The following is a 19,789-nucleotide window of genomic DNA, read 5'->3' as shown; positions in this document are numbered from 1 at the left end:
AAGAAAAAAATAAAACATATATATATATAAAACTTATATATATATATATATATATATATATATGTTTTATCTGCTTAGTTACACATATTTCAATTACCGTATCATATCGACGATCCGATAATTTCATCAGACTTTAACAGAAATAATTATGATTCTATAATTATAATTATTTCTGTAAAGTCTGAAATTATCGGATCCTTGATACAATTCGGTAATCACAGCATGTGTAACTAAGCAGCTAAAACGGTAATAAAAAAAAAGATATAATGTTTATGGGAAAATATGCTTATTCAATAATATTTAACCTTTTATTTATACCAATCCTTTATTTATAAAGCTCAATGTAACTACAGAGCATATAACAAAAGTCTATATTCCAAATTTCAAGATGTTGTCCATCTTACTGTTTATTTCTTACAGTATGTGTAAATGTTCAATTCTTGACAGCACCTGTTTTGTAGCGCAGAATTATTCAGGTAATTCTGTCAATTTTTGAAACTTTTTCTACCTTGACTCATCAGAACAGGAACTCTTCAAATTGATGAGTTCCTGCTCTTCTGATGAGTATATATGGTGGAATAAATTTAAATATCGACAAATTCTCTTGAGAATGAAATGTGGAATATTCTGTGTAGCTTAATTGCCATATATATTTTTATAATATATATATATATATATATATATATACATATATATATATATACTCGGGTTTTTTTATATTCAAAAGTAATGGACTAATGAATTCAACGAGGTTGTTAGATAGTGCTCAATAAAAAGAGCTGATAATACTTGTTTATTGTTATATAAACATGCTCACATCCCGCTGCTACAAATAGCCACTTGTTTCAATCAAACAACAGATATCATCAGGCAGCGACTTGACTATTCAAAAAGATTATTCATTGAACTTTTGAATAGTCAAGTCGCTGCCTGATGATATCTGTTGTTTGATTGAAACAAGTGGCTATTTGTAGCAGCGGGATGTGAGCATGTTTATATAACAATAAACAAGTAACATATATTGTTTTATTTTACTTCAGTTGAAGTTCTCGGAAATAAAAGGGCCCACGACCTGGGGCTAACGCTTGAACTCTATATGAGATACATAGATATTCAAATGTTTCATTAAAGTTCTTTATCTCTCAAACAATGAGTTGGTCCTGGATACGACCTTAAACTATATCCGATGGTGAGGCCCCAGTTTTGGAGAGTGTGGAGCCACCCCTTAATTGCTATTGCTCCCAGGTCCACTCTGACCAGAAGTGGTAGTACCTCTTAAGGTGCCAACTATGGGTCAAATAGAAACTGACTTAAAAAAGAAAAAAATATATATATTTGATTAAAATCTGTTTCTTCAAAATCATTGGATTCAGTATTAGATAACCTGAAAAGGGTTGATATGTCGTAAAACAATCAACCAAACACTGATTTAGTAAAGAAATTGAGAACATAATTTTCCTCCCGCCAATTAACCATTTCCATATGTTGTAGTATATCTTTTATTTTGGTCTCTTGATCTTCCTGGATTCTAAGACTAGAATTTATCTAGTCTGGTAGAGTATCCAGCTTCGTGCTTTTACTCGAGGTAACATCATTGGAGAAGGTGCACCATTCCTCGTAAAAGCTAATGTGGGTTAACCATAGTGAGGAGATCTTATTTGGGCTGCGAATAAAAAATGTGATTTTGAAATATTTGGTCAGGGTTTACTTCTAGGGAAAAGTATTCTCATGCCAGGTTGTTCTGACAAACCCTTGTACAGAGAAAACTTAGCCACTCGAGGATAGTGTCTAGTAGGCATTCATGTTCATACACGCATATATGCACCAGGACATAGAAATTTTCAGGTTATTATGTGATTGAGTTTTACAAAGAGATTGTTACAAAAAACAATAACATTAATGTTTGGTGCATTTTAGGTCAGACAGCCTTATCTGGTAGCAGCAAAATCTAATTAAAATAAATCATGGTTGTTATTTTGACCCATCAGGTCACAGGTATGTTTAGTCTGGCATGAAAATGACTATAAAATGTGAAGGTTTAATGGATTCCTCCATTTTTGTTCGGTCGAAAGCTTCAATATTCTTCCTCATCTTAAGGTTTGTCGACTGCATGTGCAGCTTTTTCATCTTATGGTAGCCTCACTTTTTCTCTCGTTCCGTACGAGATTTCACCCAGATTCTTTTCTGCCGTGTAGGTATCTTGTTTTTCTCTCCTTTTTATAAACGATCGCCCTCGCTCAAATCTTGTCGACGCTGACCCTCAGCAAGTGTGTGTATGTGTGCTTTAGAAATTTGCGCATTTTGCACTTTTGTTAATCTTGATTGACTTTGTTGCATAAAACGAGAAGTGTGAATGTGATTCTGTGTGATAGCATTTAATTCATCGATAATAATCGTAGGATATGCGTGCGTGTGTTAAGCACGGATTATTGGAAGGTATTGATTTTTCTGTCTTTCTTTGCTGTCTCGGTGGTGGGGGTCGACTGTTGGATTTTCTTAGATAAGAATTTGCTGCATTGCCCGAGTAAATTTTCTCATACGTGTTGATGGTCTATAAGAATAGGCAAATATATTTATACATATCTAAACACCAGAAAAATACCCGTCCCAGGATGGGTAAAATTAATTCGCTCCAAACAGAAACTATCACTGTTAGGTCCTGTATGAAGATTAAAATCAAGATATAGTGCTATTAAACCTTGTGCCTAGAATCCTTATTTTAATCAAAATCAGTCACATGATTTTGATTCGACAAAGTGGCTTAAATTTAAGGGGTCCTAAGAAATTTAAATTCACGCTTACTTGGTGTCTAGTGTTCCCTGAAATCTGAGTGACAATGCTCTCCATATTATCAGCATTCGCAGTCTCTTTCGATAATTGTTGCAAGTCAATCAAGTCTTTGCATGTCATTTTGCATTATTATAAGTCGTTTACCATTGAGTTTTCGTTGTCAACATATTTTTAGTTATGCAATAAAAATGTCCTAAAAGACATAAGTTTCTTATAAATAATAGGGGAGTTAATTACAAATTACTATCAATTAGAACAATTAATTTTTTTTTTTTTTTTTTTTTTTTTTTTTTTTCAAACCTAACTCAATCCCAGGCATAAATTTAAGCATATTAAAAATACTAGACGTATCCATTAGCTGTTGGGTCATGATCACTACATCTATTTGTTCTGCTTTTAAAAAATCATGAAATATAACATTTGTTTAAATATCTTTATTGTCATATAAAAGGAACTCTGTGTGTGTATGTGTGTGTGTGTTTGTTCCTCCATGGACTCCGAAACAACTGAGTTTTTACGAAATTTCATACAAATGTACTTTATGTATCAGACAATGTTCTTAGGTTTTGTATTGGGATGTCTTCAATAAGTATTGATAATCGATAATAAAAAAATCCTATGAAAGAAGAAACAGACGATTCTGACCAAAGTTAACACCTTATACAGCCTAACATTACAAGTGCATTAAGTAACTTTTATTACTACACAAGCAGAAAGGTCTGACATATAAAATCAATAGTAGGTTCTTTATATGACAGGGGTGCATTTGAAATGAATGTTTCTGTTCAAAGCCGAATTAAACCATGATACTTGTTTTTTTTTTTATTTTAAACTTGAATTCAAGCCATTATATATAAAAATCAACAGTAGCTTCTCTAGACAATGTATTACGAGGAGGAGGCATGTGAAGCTTCCTCCCAGAGCACAGCAATGGGTCCCTAATTAGAGCAGGCAGTTGATCAATTTGATTTAAAAAAAAAAAAGGGGGGGGGCAATTTCATCGATTTCGATGATGATAAAAATATAGGCTTGTGAAACATTCGATAATCAAACTGATGATACAACGCTCTATAATATGCATGAGGGAAGAACAGATGTACATAAATCTAAGACAATTGCAGAATCCTTCGAAAATGACCTCCAGACCATAGTGGAATGGGGCTCGCAAATGGATGGTGACATTTAATGCTAGTAAAACTAAGCTGCTCTCCTTTAACAATTACAAGATGCCTCTCCAACCCCCTATATCCATGACAAATAGAACCCTACCTGACAATTCCACCTTCAAACTCCCCTACCTAACATTTGCGGGCAATATGAACTGGAAGAAATACCTAGAGGATATTGCAAAGGCTGCTGCAAAGAATGTGGGTTCCCTCTATCGAGCTAGAAGACTACTCACACCTGAGAGTATCCTGTACCTTTACAAGACCACCATTCGCCCATGCATGGAGTATTGTTGCCACATCTGGGCTGGTGCATCTACCCCTAGTTTCTCCCTCTTAGATAGGGTTCAAAAAAGAGTTGTCAATCTAATCGGTCTTTAGCAACTAAGCTCCAGATTAATAACACATGAAAAAATTCAAATTATTTGGATTCCTCGGACTACTGTTCTCATCTTGAATGTCATTTTCACAACGTTTCAGTCGATGCAGCCTCCAACCTTCTTCAGGTGTATTTTGTCGAACTTGAGAATTTGGACAGAATTTCAAACGGAACCCTTTATTTCAAAGGGATAGTATGCTCTTGCTCCGTCAGCCATGACTTGATAGAGATAGTAATTCGTGATCGTATTTTTCAGTCGTCCACACTGAGAATTGAACCTTCAACCTTCAGGAGAATATCACTTTTATAATCAGTTTTCCAAGTACTCTAACCACTGCACCATGGGTCGTTGCGGAAATGAGAAAAAAAATTGTTCATTTATAAAGAAAAAAAAAACAAACTTTGTTTACATCTAAATTTGATCAAAATAGACTCAAAAATGAGTTATCACAAGTTAAAATTGAAATAAAAGCCATTATATTTACTTGTTTTCATGCACTAAATTCTATGCTGGTTTGTGATAACTAATTTTTGTGTATTGAATGTATTTAGTTTCGGTTAGATTGTTTTTAGACAAATTATGTAAATCTGTTTATAAGCTTATTGTCAAATACTTCCACGGAGAAATCACACGGAAACGAGGATGAGACTTAGTTGAATCTGATTATAATTACTAACATGGATGATTGACCGGAATGACTGCATTAAAAGGATTTTGTATACGGGATTTTATTGAACCAAATCTTTATATCGTTTGTGATCGTTACTTATGGTCATGGGTGATCGAGTACTGAACTAATGGAACTTCCACTGCAACAGTTGAAATTTAAACTTGAAAAGTTTGTTTAGTTGAAATAACATTCAGTTGTTTTTCAAATTTAAACAAGTAACTTTTTTAAGACTTAAATAGTATTTTATTTTCAAGTTTCACATATAGGGTTGCAGAGTCGAAAAAGATAATTTTTCGCTCTTAGAATTTCAAAATTCTGATTATTGATGATGTTTAGAATTCCAAAATGTCTGACTTTTCTTTGAATTTGAAAATCTTCCAAGTATTCAGATTGCCTGATTCTTTGGAGTGATAGCAATTGTAGTCTATTACATTTCAAAACGGTAAATTTCCGGTAAAAATAAATTGACAAAGCATGTTAGAAAAATGATTTAATTGGACTTGATACGAATCAACTTTTTCTTTATCTATATATATTAATACGAGGGCGTTATTTCCTGTGTCACGCTTACATCCGGGTCGTTTAATTGTTATGTACTTTTATTTCTTGTCATAAATGATTTTACCAAGAATTTTTCATAAGTTTGGGTTTTGGTTTTGATTATAGCTGATTGCACTGACGTCATCTATTTTTTTTTTTTTTTTTTTATATATATATATATATATATAATTTTACTGAGAATTTTTTTTTTTTTTTTACATAGGCATAACCACTTATCAAGGCCCAGAGACCACTCGAGGATAAGGGTTAAGAGTGTACAGTAGTTAATTGGACAATATAGTAATCGTTAGTAATGGAAATTCGGTAAAAATGTTAAGTGGAACAGCTCATCAAGAACTTGTTTATGTTGGACTTGAAGACAATCAGATTCTGGTCAGCTGGAAAGCAGGAAAACGGAAGACAATTCCACAGGCGTGCAGTTCTAAGAAAGAAGCTTTGTTCATGGAATCTACGTTTAGGTTTAGGCACAGATAAAGAGTGAGGGGAATTGTTGATAGTGTTTTCAGCTAGGCGAGTGTTTCTTGCGAAATTCTTCATAAGTTTTGGTTTCAGTTTCGATTATAGCTGAAGGAACTCTAGTTATATATTTTTTTTTATAAGTTTTTCTTTAGGTTTCAATTCAAGCTGATGCATTCAAGTAATATGGATATATTTTTTATTTTTGAAATCGCAACTTTATATATATACATATATATATATATATATATATATATATATATAAAAGACAAAATGTGTGTGACCATTTCGTGTATGTCTCGCAAAGGCTTTTCTCGCACACGGTCGGGGGGGGTCACGATCGCTTACAACTGTTTATATAGGCCGTAGATAATGTCTAGAATTTGAGAACGCGTATAGCGTATAGATTTATTTACATCGACTTTTACAAAATTATTGCTATTTTGGCTTCTCGCGTGTTAATTAGGCTTTTTCGTATAAAAAGCGAAACTAATTCAAAGCTCAGGCAGTGTTCCTAGCAATCGCACCGGGAAACGTCCAGAAGCAATCAGCTTTGATCAATCTTGTATATCAGACAATTGCTATTCAATCTGGACAATTGGGAGCTGGGTTGCCCCTCCCCAACATCTGTTGGGGGAAAAAACAGTCAAATTTGAGTAAACACACCCAACTGCTGCCTCGCAGCAAAAGTTAACTGCGTGACTTCTATTTGACCTTCTTAATTAGGTCAAATGGAAGCAGCAGAGTTAACTTTTATTACGGACACCTGTTTTTAATACTTAAATAAATTCAAACGTGTCTCTGTTGTATGTCACGGTGGCCCAATGGTTAACGTTGCACGTTTTTTTGTTTTTTTTTTCACACTTTAATTTCCAACTTTACCTCAAGGGTTCGGTTTCGATTCTCATACTCACCTACCAAAACTTTTATTTTTATTTTACCAAGTTTGGATTTACCCAAAAACACCCGGGCATCGCTGCATACTCCCGCTAGTATATATATAAAAGAATAAAACGGCTGAGCATTTTTGTATGTCCAGCAAAAGCTTTTTCCTCGGGGGGGGGGGTACTATGTTTTAGAACTTTTTATATACTCCCTAGATTTTAATATCTACGATTTGCGAACGGAGGTCATCTCTACATTTATTTTGAACAAGTTTAAAAAAAAAAAAAAAAAAATGGTTTCCAGTGTTTGTTTGTCTTTCTCATATAAATAAAGTGAAATTGAATCGAAATAAAAGCGATTCGCTGACCTTCGTAGCCAGCACGTGTTGAAAGGCAATCAGCTTTGATCACTGTGGGGAATATCCTTCATATCAGACAATTGCTATTCATTAAGACATTGCCAGATCTGACCCTCTTGGGTGGGAGCTGGTGCCCCCCCCCATCGTTCGGAAGCAAATATGGCAGAAAGCTGAAAGCTCAACTGGCTTACAGCCAAACTTAAGTGCGTGATTTAATTTCTTCGTCTGCGTGAACTCCTTCACTTAACTTAGACTTTCTCCATGTCAACTTTTTGATCGCTAAATTAGAACGCTTTTCACTTCCTGTCGCATCGTGCCCGAGCGGTAAAGTGTCACGTTTCCTTTCACTTTCTTTTCTGTCTTCGTGTCGAGGCTTCGGGTTCGAGCCTGCCTGCCTAATACAACTTTTTTTTTTCTCAGCACACACCTCCAAACACCTGGCCAACTCTGGACACCCCCATTAGTAATATATAAACATTAACTCTATAATAATATATACGAAATCTGCAAGAAGTAAAATATCGTATTTAACCGTACTTTACGACCGGGCTACACTGGGTGCCCCCGCTTAGCTTAGATAAATACTTTTGCAGTCTTAACAAAGAAGTTACAATGATATCAGAGCATCTTCATTTATGCTGAACATCTACAGAATGCCAACATCAATATATTACATATGAATGAGTCCCCTGTGGAATTTCCACAGGTCCCGTTAGTTTTTATTATTCAAACACAACTGTTTTCATACCGCGTTTCAGTCGATGTAACCTTTGACCTTCATGTGAAACTTGAATCTTCTGCACATCATTTTGATCAGACCCTTTATTTAATGGGAATAGCATGATCTCGTTCTGTCAGCCATGACCGTGTAGAAGTCCTAATTCGCAATTGTATTTTTTGAGTGCATCCTGCACTAAGGATTGGATATTCAACCACTAGAAGACTAATTTACAATTGAATTTTAGCGAGTATTTTTTTTTTTTTTTTTTTTTTTTACAAGGTAGTCACCACTTATCAAAGCCCGGAAGCCACTTGGGGATAAGGGTTATTGTGTGTACAGTATGTTAGTATTGGAGATTTGATAAAGTGTCTTACTTAAGGGGATGATTCATCAGGAATTTGTTTATGTTGGACTTGAAATTTAACTTGTATTTTAACTACTGCACTGCAGGTCTTTATGCAGTGTTGACTCGGTGCGAGTGATAATTGATATACATTTATGAATTATGACTTCTAGTCAGTCATGGCTGATGAAACGAAAGCATGTTATTTGTGCATTAAATAAAGGGTTTCATTCAAAATTCTGTACAAATTCCAGAGTCTTACAAGATAACCTGAAGGTTGGAAGTTACATCAATCGAAAAGTTGTGAAAATAGCACTCAACATGAGAACATTAGACTGATAATCTTGGAACTGTCTATCCGTGGAACACTGTTCCACTGGCTTGCTTCTCGGTTAAATACAATATGGTAGCCTTCAATTCCAATGTAAACAAATTCTTGTTAGGCCGTCGTCATAAATAATCAAATTCTGTCCAATTTACATCATTAACAATTACTATACTACCACCTTACATTTATCAACCTGTATCCTCGAGGGCTTTCAGGCCTTGATAAGTGCTGACTCCCAAGTAAAAAAAAAAAAAAAAAAAAATACAAATTATTAATCATCTCAAAATTCCGAAACCTAATTTAAGTTGAATTAGAAAAATTCCGACACCAACTCTGAGTATTCTTAAAAGTTCAACAACATTTGTCATTGGTTGAACACTATACTTTGACTTTTTATGACCTCCAGCTTCCCATAGTCATGTAGTCTGTAACTTGTCTTTGATTGCGCTTGTTATATATAAAAGGCAAAATGTGTGTGCACATTTTTTTATGTCCAGCAAAGGCTTTTTTCGGAGGGTGGGGGCGGTTCACCGTGAAGTTGGTACGTTTTAGAACTTTTTATATATCGGGGAGATTGTAATATCTACTATTTGCAAACGCGCGTCACGTTTATATTTATTTACATCAACTTTTACAAAATTCTTGCTGTTTTGGCTCCCCTCATGTGTGTTGTGCTTTTTCGCATAAAAGTGAAACTAATCTGAAGCGAAGACATTGTTCCTGGCTTTCGTACCAGGAACACCCAGAAAGCAATAAGCCTTTGATCAATCCGGGGGGAAACCCCTTATATCAGACAATTGCTATTCAATTTGGACAATCCCCTTTTTATGGGGAGCTGGGAAAACAAAACCAGCTAAAGTTGGGTAAACAAACCCCAAAAAACTGCCTCGGAGTAAGTTAACTGCGAGATTTCTATTTGACCTCATTCAATTCGCGCACCTGTCAATTCAGTTTTAATGCTTAAGTAAATTCAAACGTTTTTCTGTTTTTCTTGCTGACCGAGCGGGTAATGTGTCAGTTTTTTTTTTTTTTTTTTTTTTTTTCACACTTTATTTTCCACCTTTGCCTGAAGGCTTCTGGTTCGATCCTACCTACTACCAAAACTTTTTTTTGTTATCAACCCCCCCCCCCCCAACACACACACCTACAAACACTCGGGCAACGCCGCTAGTCTATAATATAAATCTCACCTGTCTGCTTAAATACATGTTTGTATGTCTCTCAAAAACTTTCGACACTTTCACAAGATTGGTATCATTTTGAAGCTCGACCCTTCGAACGACAAATATCGAAAAATTGTCCAAAAACATTAATTCCTTCCCCCTCAACTGGGCACTTTTCTACAGGAGGGAGTCTCTTTTTTCACCGATATCTTCAAAAGTCATCGCCTCATTTCAATTTTTTTTTGTTTCTCAACACACACCTCCAAACACCCGGGCAATGCTGGGCACACAGGCTAGTCTATAATATAAATCTCCCCCATTTGTTTGATTGTATATATGTATGTTTGTATGTCCGCCTAAAACTTTCAACAGAGCTGAGAGATTTTCATGAGAAATTTTACAGTTTTGAGGCTCGAGCTTTCAGACGACAAATATCGAAAAATTAGTTAAAAACATTAGTTTCTTCACCCTCAATTGGGCAGTTTTCTACAAAGAGGAGTTACTTTTTTCGTCGATATTTTTAAGTCCTCCCATTTTTTCGATTGACTAGCCTTAATTTAAACCTTTGCCACTTCCAGTTGTGTGATGGATGCAACAGTAAAGACGTCACTTTTTTTTTTTCACATTCTTTTCTTCCTTCGTGGTGCGGGTTCAAGCTTGCCTACTACCATTTATTTTGTTCTCAACACACACCTCCGAACACCCAGGCAATGCCAGGCACCCAGGCTAGTTTAATATATTGCCAACTTTTAATAAAAAATTTTTTCAATGATTTGGACCAACTATATTTGCTTTTTTTCTTTTTTTTTTCCAACACAAATTCATTGTTTATTTATTTTTGTTTTTTTTATTCTCTTTTCCAGTCTGTGGTGATATTCATGGCCAGTTTTATGACTTAATGAAACTATTTGAAGTTGGAGGCCCACCTGCGACAACGCGTTACCTCTTTTTAGGAGACTATGTAGACAGAGGATATTTTAGCATAGAGGTAAGTTTGAAATCATCATAATACTTGAATTGTTATTGCTGCAGTTTTTTAATATGCATTTATTTGCAAATGGCGTAATAAAAAACCTGAAGTTGAGATGGCAGGAGTCGATTTCTGAGAATTGAACTGAATTTACATTGCCGTATGAATGATGACAAGAATCCTTTTTTTTTTTTTTTTTTTTTTTATCCCGACAAAAGGAGGGTGGACCTGTAAATTCACTCTCGTCTGTTCGTCCATTTATCTGTATGCACTTTTCTCAATAACTACGCCTTGGAAATTTTTGAAATTTTGCACAAACATTAAACATGATGAGTAAAAAAAAAAGTAACAGAACGTATTTTCCGGGAAAACTCCAGTTGCTTCCCTAGGGATGCCTTTTGGGTTAAAATGGCTAAAATTGACACTTTTGTGTTTATTAAAAAAAAATTGATGCGTTGGATTTTTATAAAACAAAAAGTTGTAACTAACTGATTTCTATATAATTTTGTTTGTCTATACTTTGTGATGACTCTTGAGTGTACCCCAGGGGCTCTTTTAGGGCTAATAAAAACACTCCATTTTTGGGACTATTTTACCATATTTGTCCAAAATTTTCTGTGTATGTCTATTTAGCAGTTTTGCATAGTGCTGAACTCAAATTTAAATGTTAAGACCTTGGGGACTTTTGGGGCAAAATGGTGCCGGGCGAGGGGTGGGGGTTGGGGGGGGGGGGGGGGGGCAAATGATGGACTTCGTCATTTGTTTTTTTTTTTTTTTTTTTTTTTTTGTTTTTTTTTTGCATGGTGCAGAACTCAAATTTACATGTTAAAGCCTAAACCTGCACCATTTGTTCATTTTTACCAGGATTTTATGTTCCCTGTGGACTTTGAGAGCTAAATGGGGGGGGGGGGCAAATGCTTAACTTAGTCTTTTTTTCATGCCTCGTTCATCGTGTACTCATGGGGGAACCATGCATGCTTCACTTGTTTTTATTTATTTATTTTTAATTATAAGCTATAAAAAATTCCGTCAAGCTTTGAAAATTGAAAGCATCAAAAGGGAAAATTGAAACCTGATTCGATTCAGACGTTTTTTTTCTAATCGTCGTATAATGGAATTACATTTCGACTGACTTTTGTGTTTGGAAAACTAAAGTCTAACAGTTTTTTTGTTTTTTTTTTTTTTTTTTTTTTTTTGAGAGGCTGGTAGTGTCTATCGGTGTTGACAGTTGCTATGTTTGTTGATCTTGGCATGGAGTTATTAGATGATCTTTAAGAATCAAGGGGAATGTAGTTTGATATGCATTAATTTGCGTATCAATGAGGTTTCGCCCCCAAAATGACGTAATAAAAAAACCTAAAATTGAGATGGCAGGAGAGTTAGGTTCTGAGAGCCCAATTGAACAAGTCATAATTTACAAGAATTTTCTTTTTTAATTATAATCTCTTGCAGAAGAATGATGCATCAGATTTTGATTTAATTTTTTTTTTTTTTTTGGAACCTGAAATCATTTGCTATAAAAGTGTCATAATATGGTGCTGGTTATGTAAAAGAATATAGCAAAATGGAAATTTCCTGTAAAAAATTAAGTGACGAATAGATAAAAAATTTCCACTAGAAATTTGGTGACAAATGGATAGGAAATTTCCACTAGAAATTTGGTGACAAATGGATAGGAAATTTCCACTAGAAATTTGGTGATGAATGGATAGGAAATTTCCACTAGAAATTTGGTGACGAATAGATAGGAAATTTCCACTAGAAATTTGGTGACAAATGGATAGGAAATTTCCACTAGAAATTTGGTGACAAATGGATAGGAAATTTCCACTAGAAATTTGGTGACAAATGGATAGGAAATTTCCACTAGAAATTTGGTGACAAATGGATAGGAAATTTACATTAGAAATTTGGTGACGAATGGATAGGAAATTTCCACTAGAAATTTGGTGACAAATGGATAGGAAATTTACATTAGAAATTTGGTGATGAATGGATAGGAAATTTCCACTAGAAATTTGGTGACGAATGGATAGGAAATTTACATTAGAAATTTGGTGACGAATGGATAGGAAATTTCCACTAGAAATTTGGTGACAAATGGATAGGAAATTTACATTAGAAATTTGGTGATGAATGGATAGGAAATTTCCACTAGAAATTTGGTGACGAATGGATAGGAAATTTACATTAGAAATTTGGTGACGAATGGATAGGAAATTTCCACTAGAAATTTGGTGACGAATGGATAGGAAATTTACATTAGAAATTTGGTGACGAATGGATAGGAAATTTACATTAGAAATTTGGGGACGAATGGATAGGAAATTTCCACTAGAAATTTGGTGATGAATGGATAGGAAATTTCCACTAGAAATTTGGTGACGAATGGATAGGAAATTTCCACTAGAAATTTGGGGACGAATGGATAGGAAATTTCCACTAGAAATTTGGTGACGAATGGATAGGAAATTTCCACTAGAAATTTGGTGACGAATGGATAGGAAATTTCCACTAGAAATTCAGTTAATCTGACATCATGAGCAGGAGTTAGTCTGAGCTTTTAGCCAATGCAAACGTTTTCAGAAATTATTTTTCTTCTATCAAGGTAAAAGAGGAATATCTAATATTATAAAAATGCTACGAACGATAAAAAAAGTTTTTAAATTGAAATACAGATTGCCTTCTGCCATGATCAACATCTATTACAGTTACAAGAAAGAACAAGACAGATTTACTATGGCTATTACAAAGAAATAGAAGGACAGCAATACCCGGGTGTTTTGGAAGTGTGTGTATGTTGGGGGGGGGGTCAAAACAACTCTGTTAAAAAAAAAAAAAAACGTTGGCCAGATGTTTGGAGGTGTAAAAGAAAAAACATAGTTTTAGTAGGAAGTTAGGCTTGAACCCCAAAACCTTGACATGAAGGTGGAAAGGAAATGGAAAAAAAAAAGTGTGACCTAACCATCTCGGCCACAAGGGGAGAGGAAGTGATAAGTATCTTAAGTTGACGTTTATAAAGTGAAATTAACAGGTGCGAGAAAATTAAGTCGCGTGATGTTTGACCTAGTTTTGTGTTGGAAGCCAGTTTCTGTTTTCCCCGCCCCATCATTCGCTTTTCAAAGACACAGCGATCGAAAAAATCTCTCGAAAATAGCTTGTAAGCATCTGGTAAATTAAAAATAGCCGTGACCCCCCCCCATTCTTAAGTCGTATATATTATGATTTAGATGTGATATAAAAAGTTTTAAGGAGTGAGCCGACCGAGAAGGCCGGCGAAAAAAGCCGTTTGTGGACATACAGAAAAATGCACACACACACACACACACACACATTTTGCCTTTTATATATATATATATATATATATATATATATATATATATACTAGCGGGGGGTGGGTACTCGGCGTTGCCCGGGTGTTTGAAGGTGTGTGGGGTTTTGGGTAAATCAAAACTGGGGGGAGGGGGAAATAAAAAAAAAAGTTTGGGTAGGTAAGTATGAGGATCGAACTCGAACCCTTGAAGCAAAGATGGAAAATACTGTGTGAAAAAAAATATGCGACATTAACCATTGGGCCACCGTGAAATACTAACGGAAACATGTTTGAATTTATTTATTTAAGTATTAAAAGCAGAATTGACATGTGTCCGCAATAAAAGTTAACTCTGCTGCTTCTATTTGACCTCATTAATGAGCGTTTGGGTTTGTTTACTCAACTTTTACTGGCTTTTTCCCCCCCCCAAGATGTTAGGGAGAGGGAAACCAGCTCCCCATTGTCCAAATTGAGTAGCAATTGCCAGATATAAGGAGTTTGGCCCCACATTGATCAAAGCTGATTGCTTCTGGACGTTTCCCAGTGCGATTGCCAGGAACAGTGCCTTAGCTTTGAATTAGTTTCGCTTTTTATACGAAAAAGCTGAATGAACACAAGACGGGCTGAAATAGTAATAATTTTGTAAAAATCAACGTAAATAAATCTAGAGGCGACCCGCGTTCCCAAATTCTAGATATTATTATCTAGAGGGTATATAAACAGTTTTAAGCGATAGTAACCCCCCCCCCCCCCGAGACCATCGGCGAAAAAAAGCCTTTGCGAGACATACATAAAATGATCACATACATTTAGCCTTTTCTATATATAGATTATTTATATATATAGATTATTTATATATATAGATTATTTATATATATAGATTATTTATATATATAGATTATTTATATATATAGATTATTTATATATATAGATTATTTATATATATATAGATTATTTATATATATATAGATTATTTATATATAGAGATTATTTATATATAGAGATTATTTATATGTATAGATTATTTATATGTATAGATTATTTATATGTATAGATTATTTATATGTATAGATTATTTATATGTATAGATTATTTATATGTATAGATCATTTATATGTATAGATTTATATGTATAGATTTATATGTATAGATTTATATATATAGATTATTTATATATATATAGATTATTTATATATATAGATTATTTATATATATAGATTATTTATATATATATAGATAGATAAATTTTTATTACTGTCTGTTTGTTCACAATTTGATTAATATGTACAAAAAGTTGTTTCACAAATTTTAATATTAAAACATTTACACACTTCCGCTCCAGAATGATTTCTATATATACAATTTATTCAAATGAAATCTACATTCAATAAGTAACCTCATTTGCATATTGCATTAGAGAAAATCTGTTGTAATAATTAGTACCATGTTATTAATTATTTGTAATAGAATTTAAAAAAAAAATTGTTCTATTCACAAATATTATTTAAAGTTGATTTAACTTATTTTCAATTGCCTTTAAAAAAAATAAAATAAGTTTATCTTAGCTATGCGACTTTTTTTCATTTTAAAGCTCTGAGTTATTTCCTGTTTAATTTTTATAGACGAAAATGAATGTTTTATGCTTCTATAAATCTAACATGTCGTCTATTTTCAGGGAAATCATAAGAAATTAAGATATTCTGTGCATTTTAACTAGTATGTGGCTAAACCTTTCGGCTGGCAATGTTTATACCTGGCATCACCGAATATATACACTAGTGTGTGTGTATATATATATATATATATATATATATCTATAGAGAGAGAGAGAGAGCACAAATAAAGCACAAAATCATGTGAGGTGTAGTAATAGTTTTTCTTATCAATATACGCGCATCACACCCCCAACCTCATCCCCACTGCTAGATCCTTTTTCTTATTTTAAAAACAATTTTTATGAGTCAAGTAGTTCTATTAGGGATGTAGAGGGTTTCAGTAAACACAAAGATGCAAATTTACCAATCTGTTGTGTGGTCAATTTTCCTCTTTCTGCGAAACATGTCCAATGAGGGTGGCTGATCGGTGGAAGTTTTTAACAAAAACTGCCTCTGCCACATCTTAGATTGCCAGTAATCTGTCTCCGACCGCTGTTCCTCCAACCCCTTTGTCATCCGCCCTGTTGTAACATTGTGTGTGTGGCGTGTGGAAAATATCAGCAGCTGCGAGAGATGGCCGACATGCAAAGAGATTAGCAGCAGCAGCAGAAAAACGCGCATATGCAAATTAGAAACTGTGCGTGAGAAAAAGGAAAAAGTACTAAAAATGCGACAAGTGCTCGGATAGAAATAAAGTCAACGTCAAAGAAAATGGACGTGTAAATATGCAGCCAAGGAATGGCTGTCTTATGCCAGTGTGAGGAAAGAAACAAAGTTTTTATATATATATATATATATATATATATACACACATGGAGTTCACCACTTATCAAGGCCCAATGGTCACTCGGGGATAAGGGTTATTGTGTGTACAGTACTCAATGGGATAGTGTAGCAATAGTATTGGAGAATTGATAAAGTGTCATTACTTAGGTCATCAGGAATTTGTTTGTGTTGGACTTGAAGACATCCAGGTTGAAGTCGGGAGGGAAACAAGCAAGCAGAACAGAGTTCCACAGGCATGCAGTTCTAAGAAAGGTATCAAGGAGAACAGACGTGTAAAGATGCAGATGAGAAATGTCCGGCATGCAGCCAGCGTGAGGTCAAAGAAAGTCGACGTCAAAGAAATGGACGTGTAAATAGCGAGGATGAGAATGGGCCAGTTGTGACTAGCATGTAGTCGGAGGAGGGAGAAACGAGTGTTCTTTTTTGTTTTTTTTTTATAGTCACCACTTATCAAGGCACGGATGCCATTCGGGGATAAGGGTTATTGCGTGTACAGTAATCAATGGGAGAGTATCGTAGTAATCATTGTTATTAGAGATTTGATAAAGTGTACGTTGGTAATTAAGAGACGTTTTTAAGTGGCGCCAAAAGTAACGGTAATAAATTCTCGTGTTAATAAAAAAGAAAAAATGCAACTCAGCTATTTTATTTAATTTGTTTGTCTATTTGCGACATAACGGCTACCTTATGCTGTTGCAGCGACGTCTTTGATAGTTTGTGTGTGTGTGTGTGTGTGTGTGTGTGTGTGTGTGTGTGTGTGTGTGTGTGTGGCTCGTAATGCAAAGGGAAAGCTAATTCACAATATAATCCTTCCTACCTCTTCATTTAGGTGGCAAAAGCATGTGGGACAGCTGAGTATGTGCACAACAGCTATCATATTAAAGAGGATATGATAGCTGTATAGCCCGACGTGGCCCCACCGACAAGTTGCCTACCGCAAATTTTGTGTGCTGTGGCTTTGGTCTCCATCTTTCATTGTTCTTGTTCTGGCTGTGTTTTTTTACACTGGTAGTGTACAGGTTCACAAATAGAAAAACAACAAACGGTGCAAGAAAAACACAGATGTGATTGGACTATGCGTGTGTGTGGGGGGGTGAGTCTTCATGCTAAGGTTCATATATACGTCCTGCCAATGCTGGGTTTGTCTTTTGCCGTCAGTTAATTTCCCCATCTCCCAAACTTTCCTGACCTGGCCCAAGCCATGATCTGTTTCCAACTGTAGTCAAACTCAAACTGCTTACCTCTGAGTGCAGGCCTCAATTCTGATTGTCATAAAATCTGATTCACACTGTCGTCAGTGGATCGTAAGCTGACCTTTGCCATCTGCAAATAGTTTTTATTGTTGTTAAAAACTCCTCGGTTTTTGTACCCTTTAGCACTCTCTAGCATCATGAAACTAAGTACATTTCTATCTATTGTTCAGTCCTTTTGCTATCGTCAATTGTCGCACTCGAAATTAAATTTATTTTTACCTCTTTGTCTGTTAAGAACAAATTTTTGTCTATTGATAAATCGATTTCCTACTCTATTTGTTTTCCCGACTTCCTTCCTTAACAGCCACAGGTTAACCATAGTATCACAGTTAAACTCTGGTCCACAAGTGATTGGCTTTCGATGGTGAAATCACAATTAGCTAGTCATCTTGTGCAACCTAGCTTAGCACCGTTGTGTATAGGGAGATTGTGTGTGGAACAGGAGACTTTGTTGGTATGGTCACATCGAAACGATGGATGAGAATTTGGGGGTTAGTAGATATAAATATATTGTAGTAGCAGAATCAGTTTACAGGGGAAAACCAAAAAAAAAAAACATGGAAGGAACTGATAAAATTAGGGTTCGAAGAAAGTGGGATAAAGACCTGGCCAGAGATAGTTTAATTTAGAAGTCAGTTTTTTTTGTTTTTTTTTTTACCATCTAGCATATGCCAGTATGAGAAACGGACATTAAATCGATGATGATCCATCTCTTATTTTTTGATTCTCTTGTACCATACACGCACGTCAGTGGAGGACTTTTTTGCGTATTGCTTTTGTTAACGTGTTAGTCATTCGTTATCTGGCTTTACTTGATGCTCGAATTTCTCGACATTGGATATTCGTCTTGACTCTGTTTATCAGCTTCCCTGGTACTTGGATGTCTTGCCGATTTCGCCAACTAACTCGTCTTGATCGAATTTCTTGCTAAAAACAAGCTCCTCAAAGTTAATGGCGATGCAAATAGGTAAATTATTTTCAATGGTGTGCAGTGACCCCCGCACATCGATTGGAGAAGGGTATCGGAATAGAGTAGGCAATAAGGTGTTGATTTGTTTTGGAGTCATACTATCAGAACCGTTTCGTTTTCATTAGTTACGCTGAGATGTAGGAAAGCACTCTGTTCACCTTTGATTCTAATACAGATCGTTTAGCAGCATCAAATACCATTTTGTTTTTTTTAAATCTTTTTAGTAGGCAACATCATGAACTTGAAATATAAAATCTTCAAAAATTATTGCATTCTGCATTAGATAGCTTGAAAAGGGTTAATATGCCAGAAAACAACCAACCAGAACCATCGTTATTTGTGGAAGTATTAACCTCAAAATGGGTCACATTTATCCTGGCAGACATTGTTTTTCTTTTTCCCTTTTTTTTTCCTTTTTCTTTTTTCTTTTTCTTTTTCTTTTTCTTTTTTCTTTTTCTTTTTTCTTTTTCTTTTTCTTTGTTTATTTTTCCTTTTCTTTCTTTATTTTTCCTTTTCTTTCTTTATTTTCCTTTTATTTCTTTATTTTTCCTTTTATTTCTTTATTTTTTCTTTTTCCTTTCTTTTCTTTTTCCTTTTCTTTTTCCTTTCTTTTCTTTTTCCTTTTCTTTTTCCTTTTCTTTTTCCTTTTCTTTTTCCTTTTCTTTTTCCTTTTCTTTTTCCTTTCCTTTTTTCCTTTCCTTTTTTCCTTTCCTTTTTTCCTTTTTCCTTTTCTTTTTTCCTTTTCTTTTTTCCTTTTCTTTTTTCCTTTTCTTTTTCCTTTCCTTTTTCCTTTCCTTTTTCCTTTTCTTTTTTCCTTTTCTTTTTCCTTTTCTTTTTCCTTTCCTTTTTTCCTTTTCTTTTTTCCTTTTCTTTTTTCCTTTTTCTTTTTTCCTTTTTCTTTTTTCCTTTTTCCTTTTTCTTTTTTCCTTTTTCTTTTTTCCTTTTTCTTTTTTCCTTTTTCTTTTTTCCTTTTTCTTTTTTCCTTTTTCTTTTTTCCTTTTTCTTTTTTCTTTTTTCTTCC

General features: G+C 34.5%; 1 protein-coding gene across 7 annotated transcripts in view; it reads left to right on the top strand.

Annotated features, from left to right (window-relative positions):
• The window catches only part of LOC145268614 (protein phosphatase 3 catalytic subunit alpha-like), a 435,971-nt gene that overhangs the window by 177,331 nt on the left and 238,851 nt on the right, over positions 1–19,789 (top strand). For all 7 annotated transcript variants that reach the window (XM_080124090.1, XM_080124087.1, XM_080124089.1 and 4 more), the window contains exon 3: positions 10,685–10,809. In XM_080124090.1, the coding sequence (XP_079980216.1) occupies positions 10,685–10,809 (125 nt within the window). The remainder of the gene's footprint in view (positions 1–10,684; positions 10,810–19,789) is intronic.

This window comes from Euprymna scolopes, chromosome 44 (genome assembly GCF_053919585.1).
Source record: "Euprymna scolopes isolate OS-2025 chromosome 44, ASM5391958v1, whole genome shotgun sequence".
Lineage (NCBI taxonomy): Eukaryota > Metazoa > Mollusca > Cephalopoda > Sepiida > Sepiolidae > Euprymna > Euprymna scolopes.
Note: the sequence above shows the minus strand (reverse complement) of the source record. Positions and strands in the feature narration are given on the sequence as shown.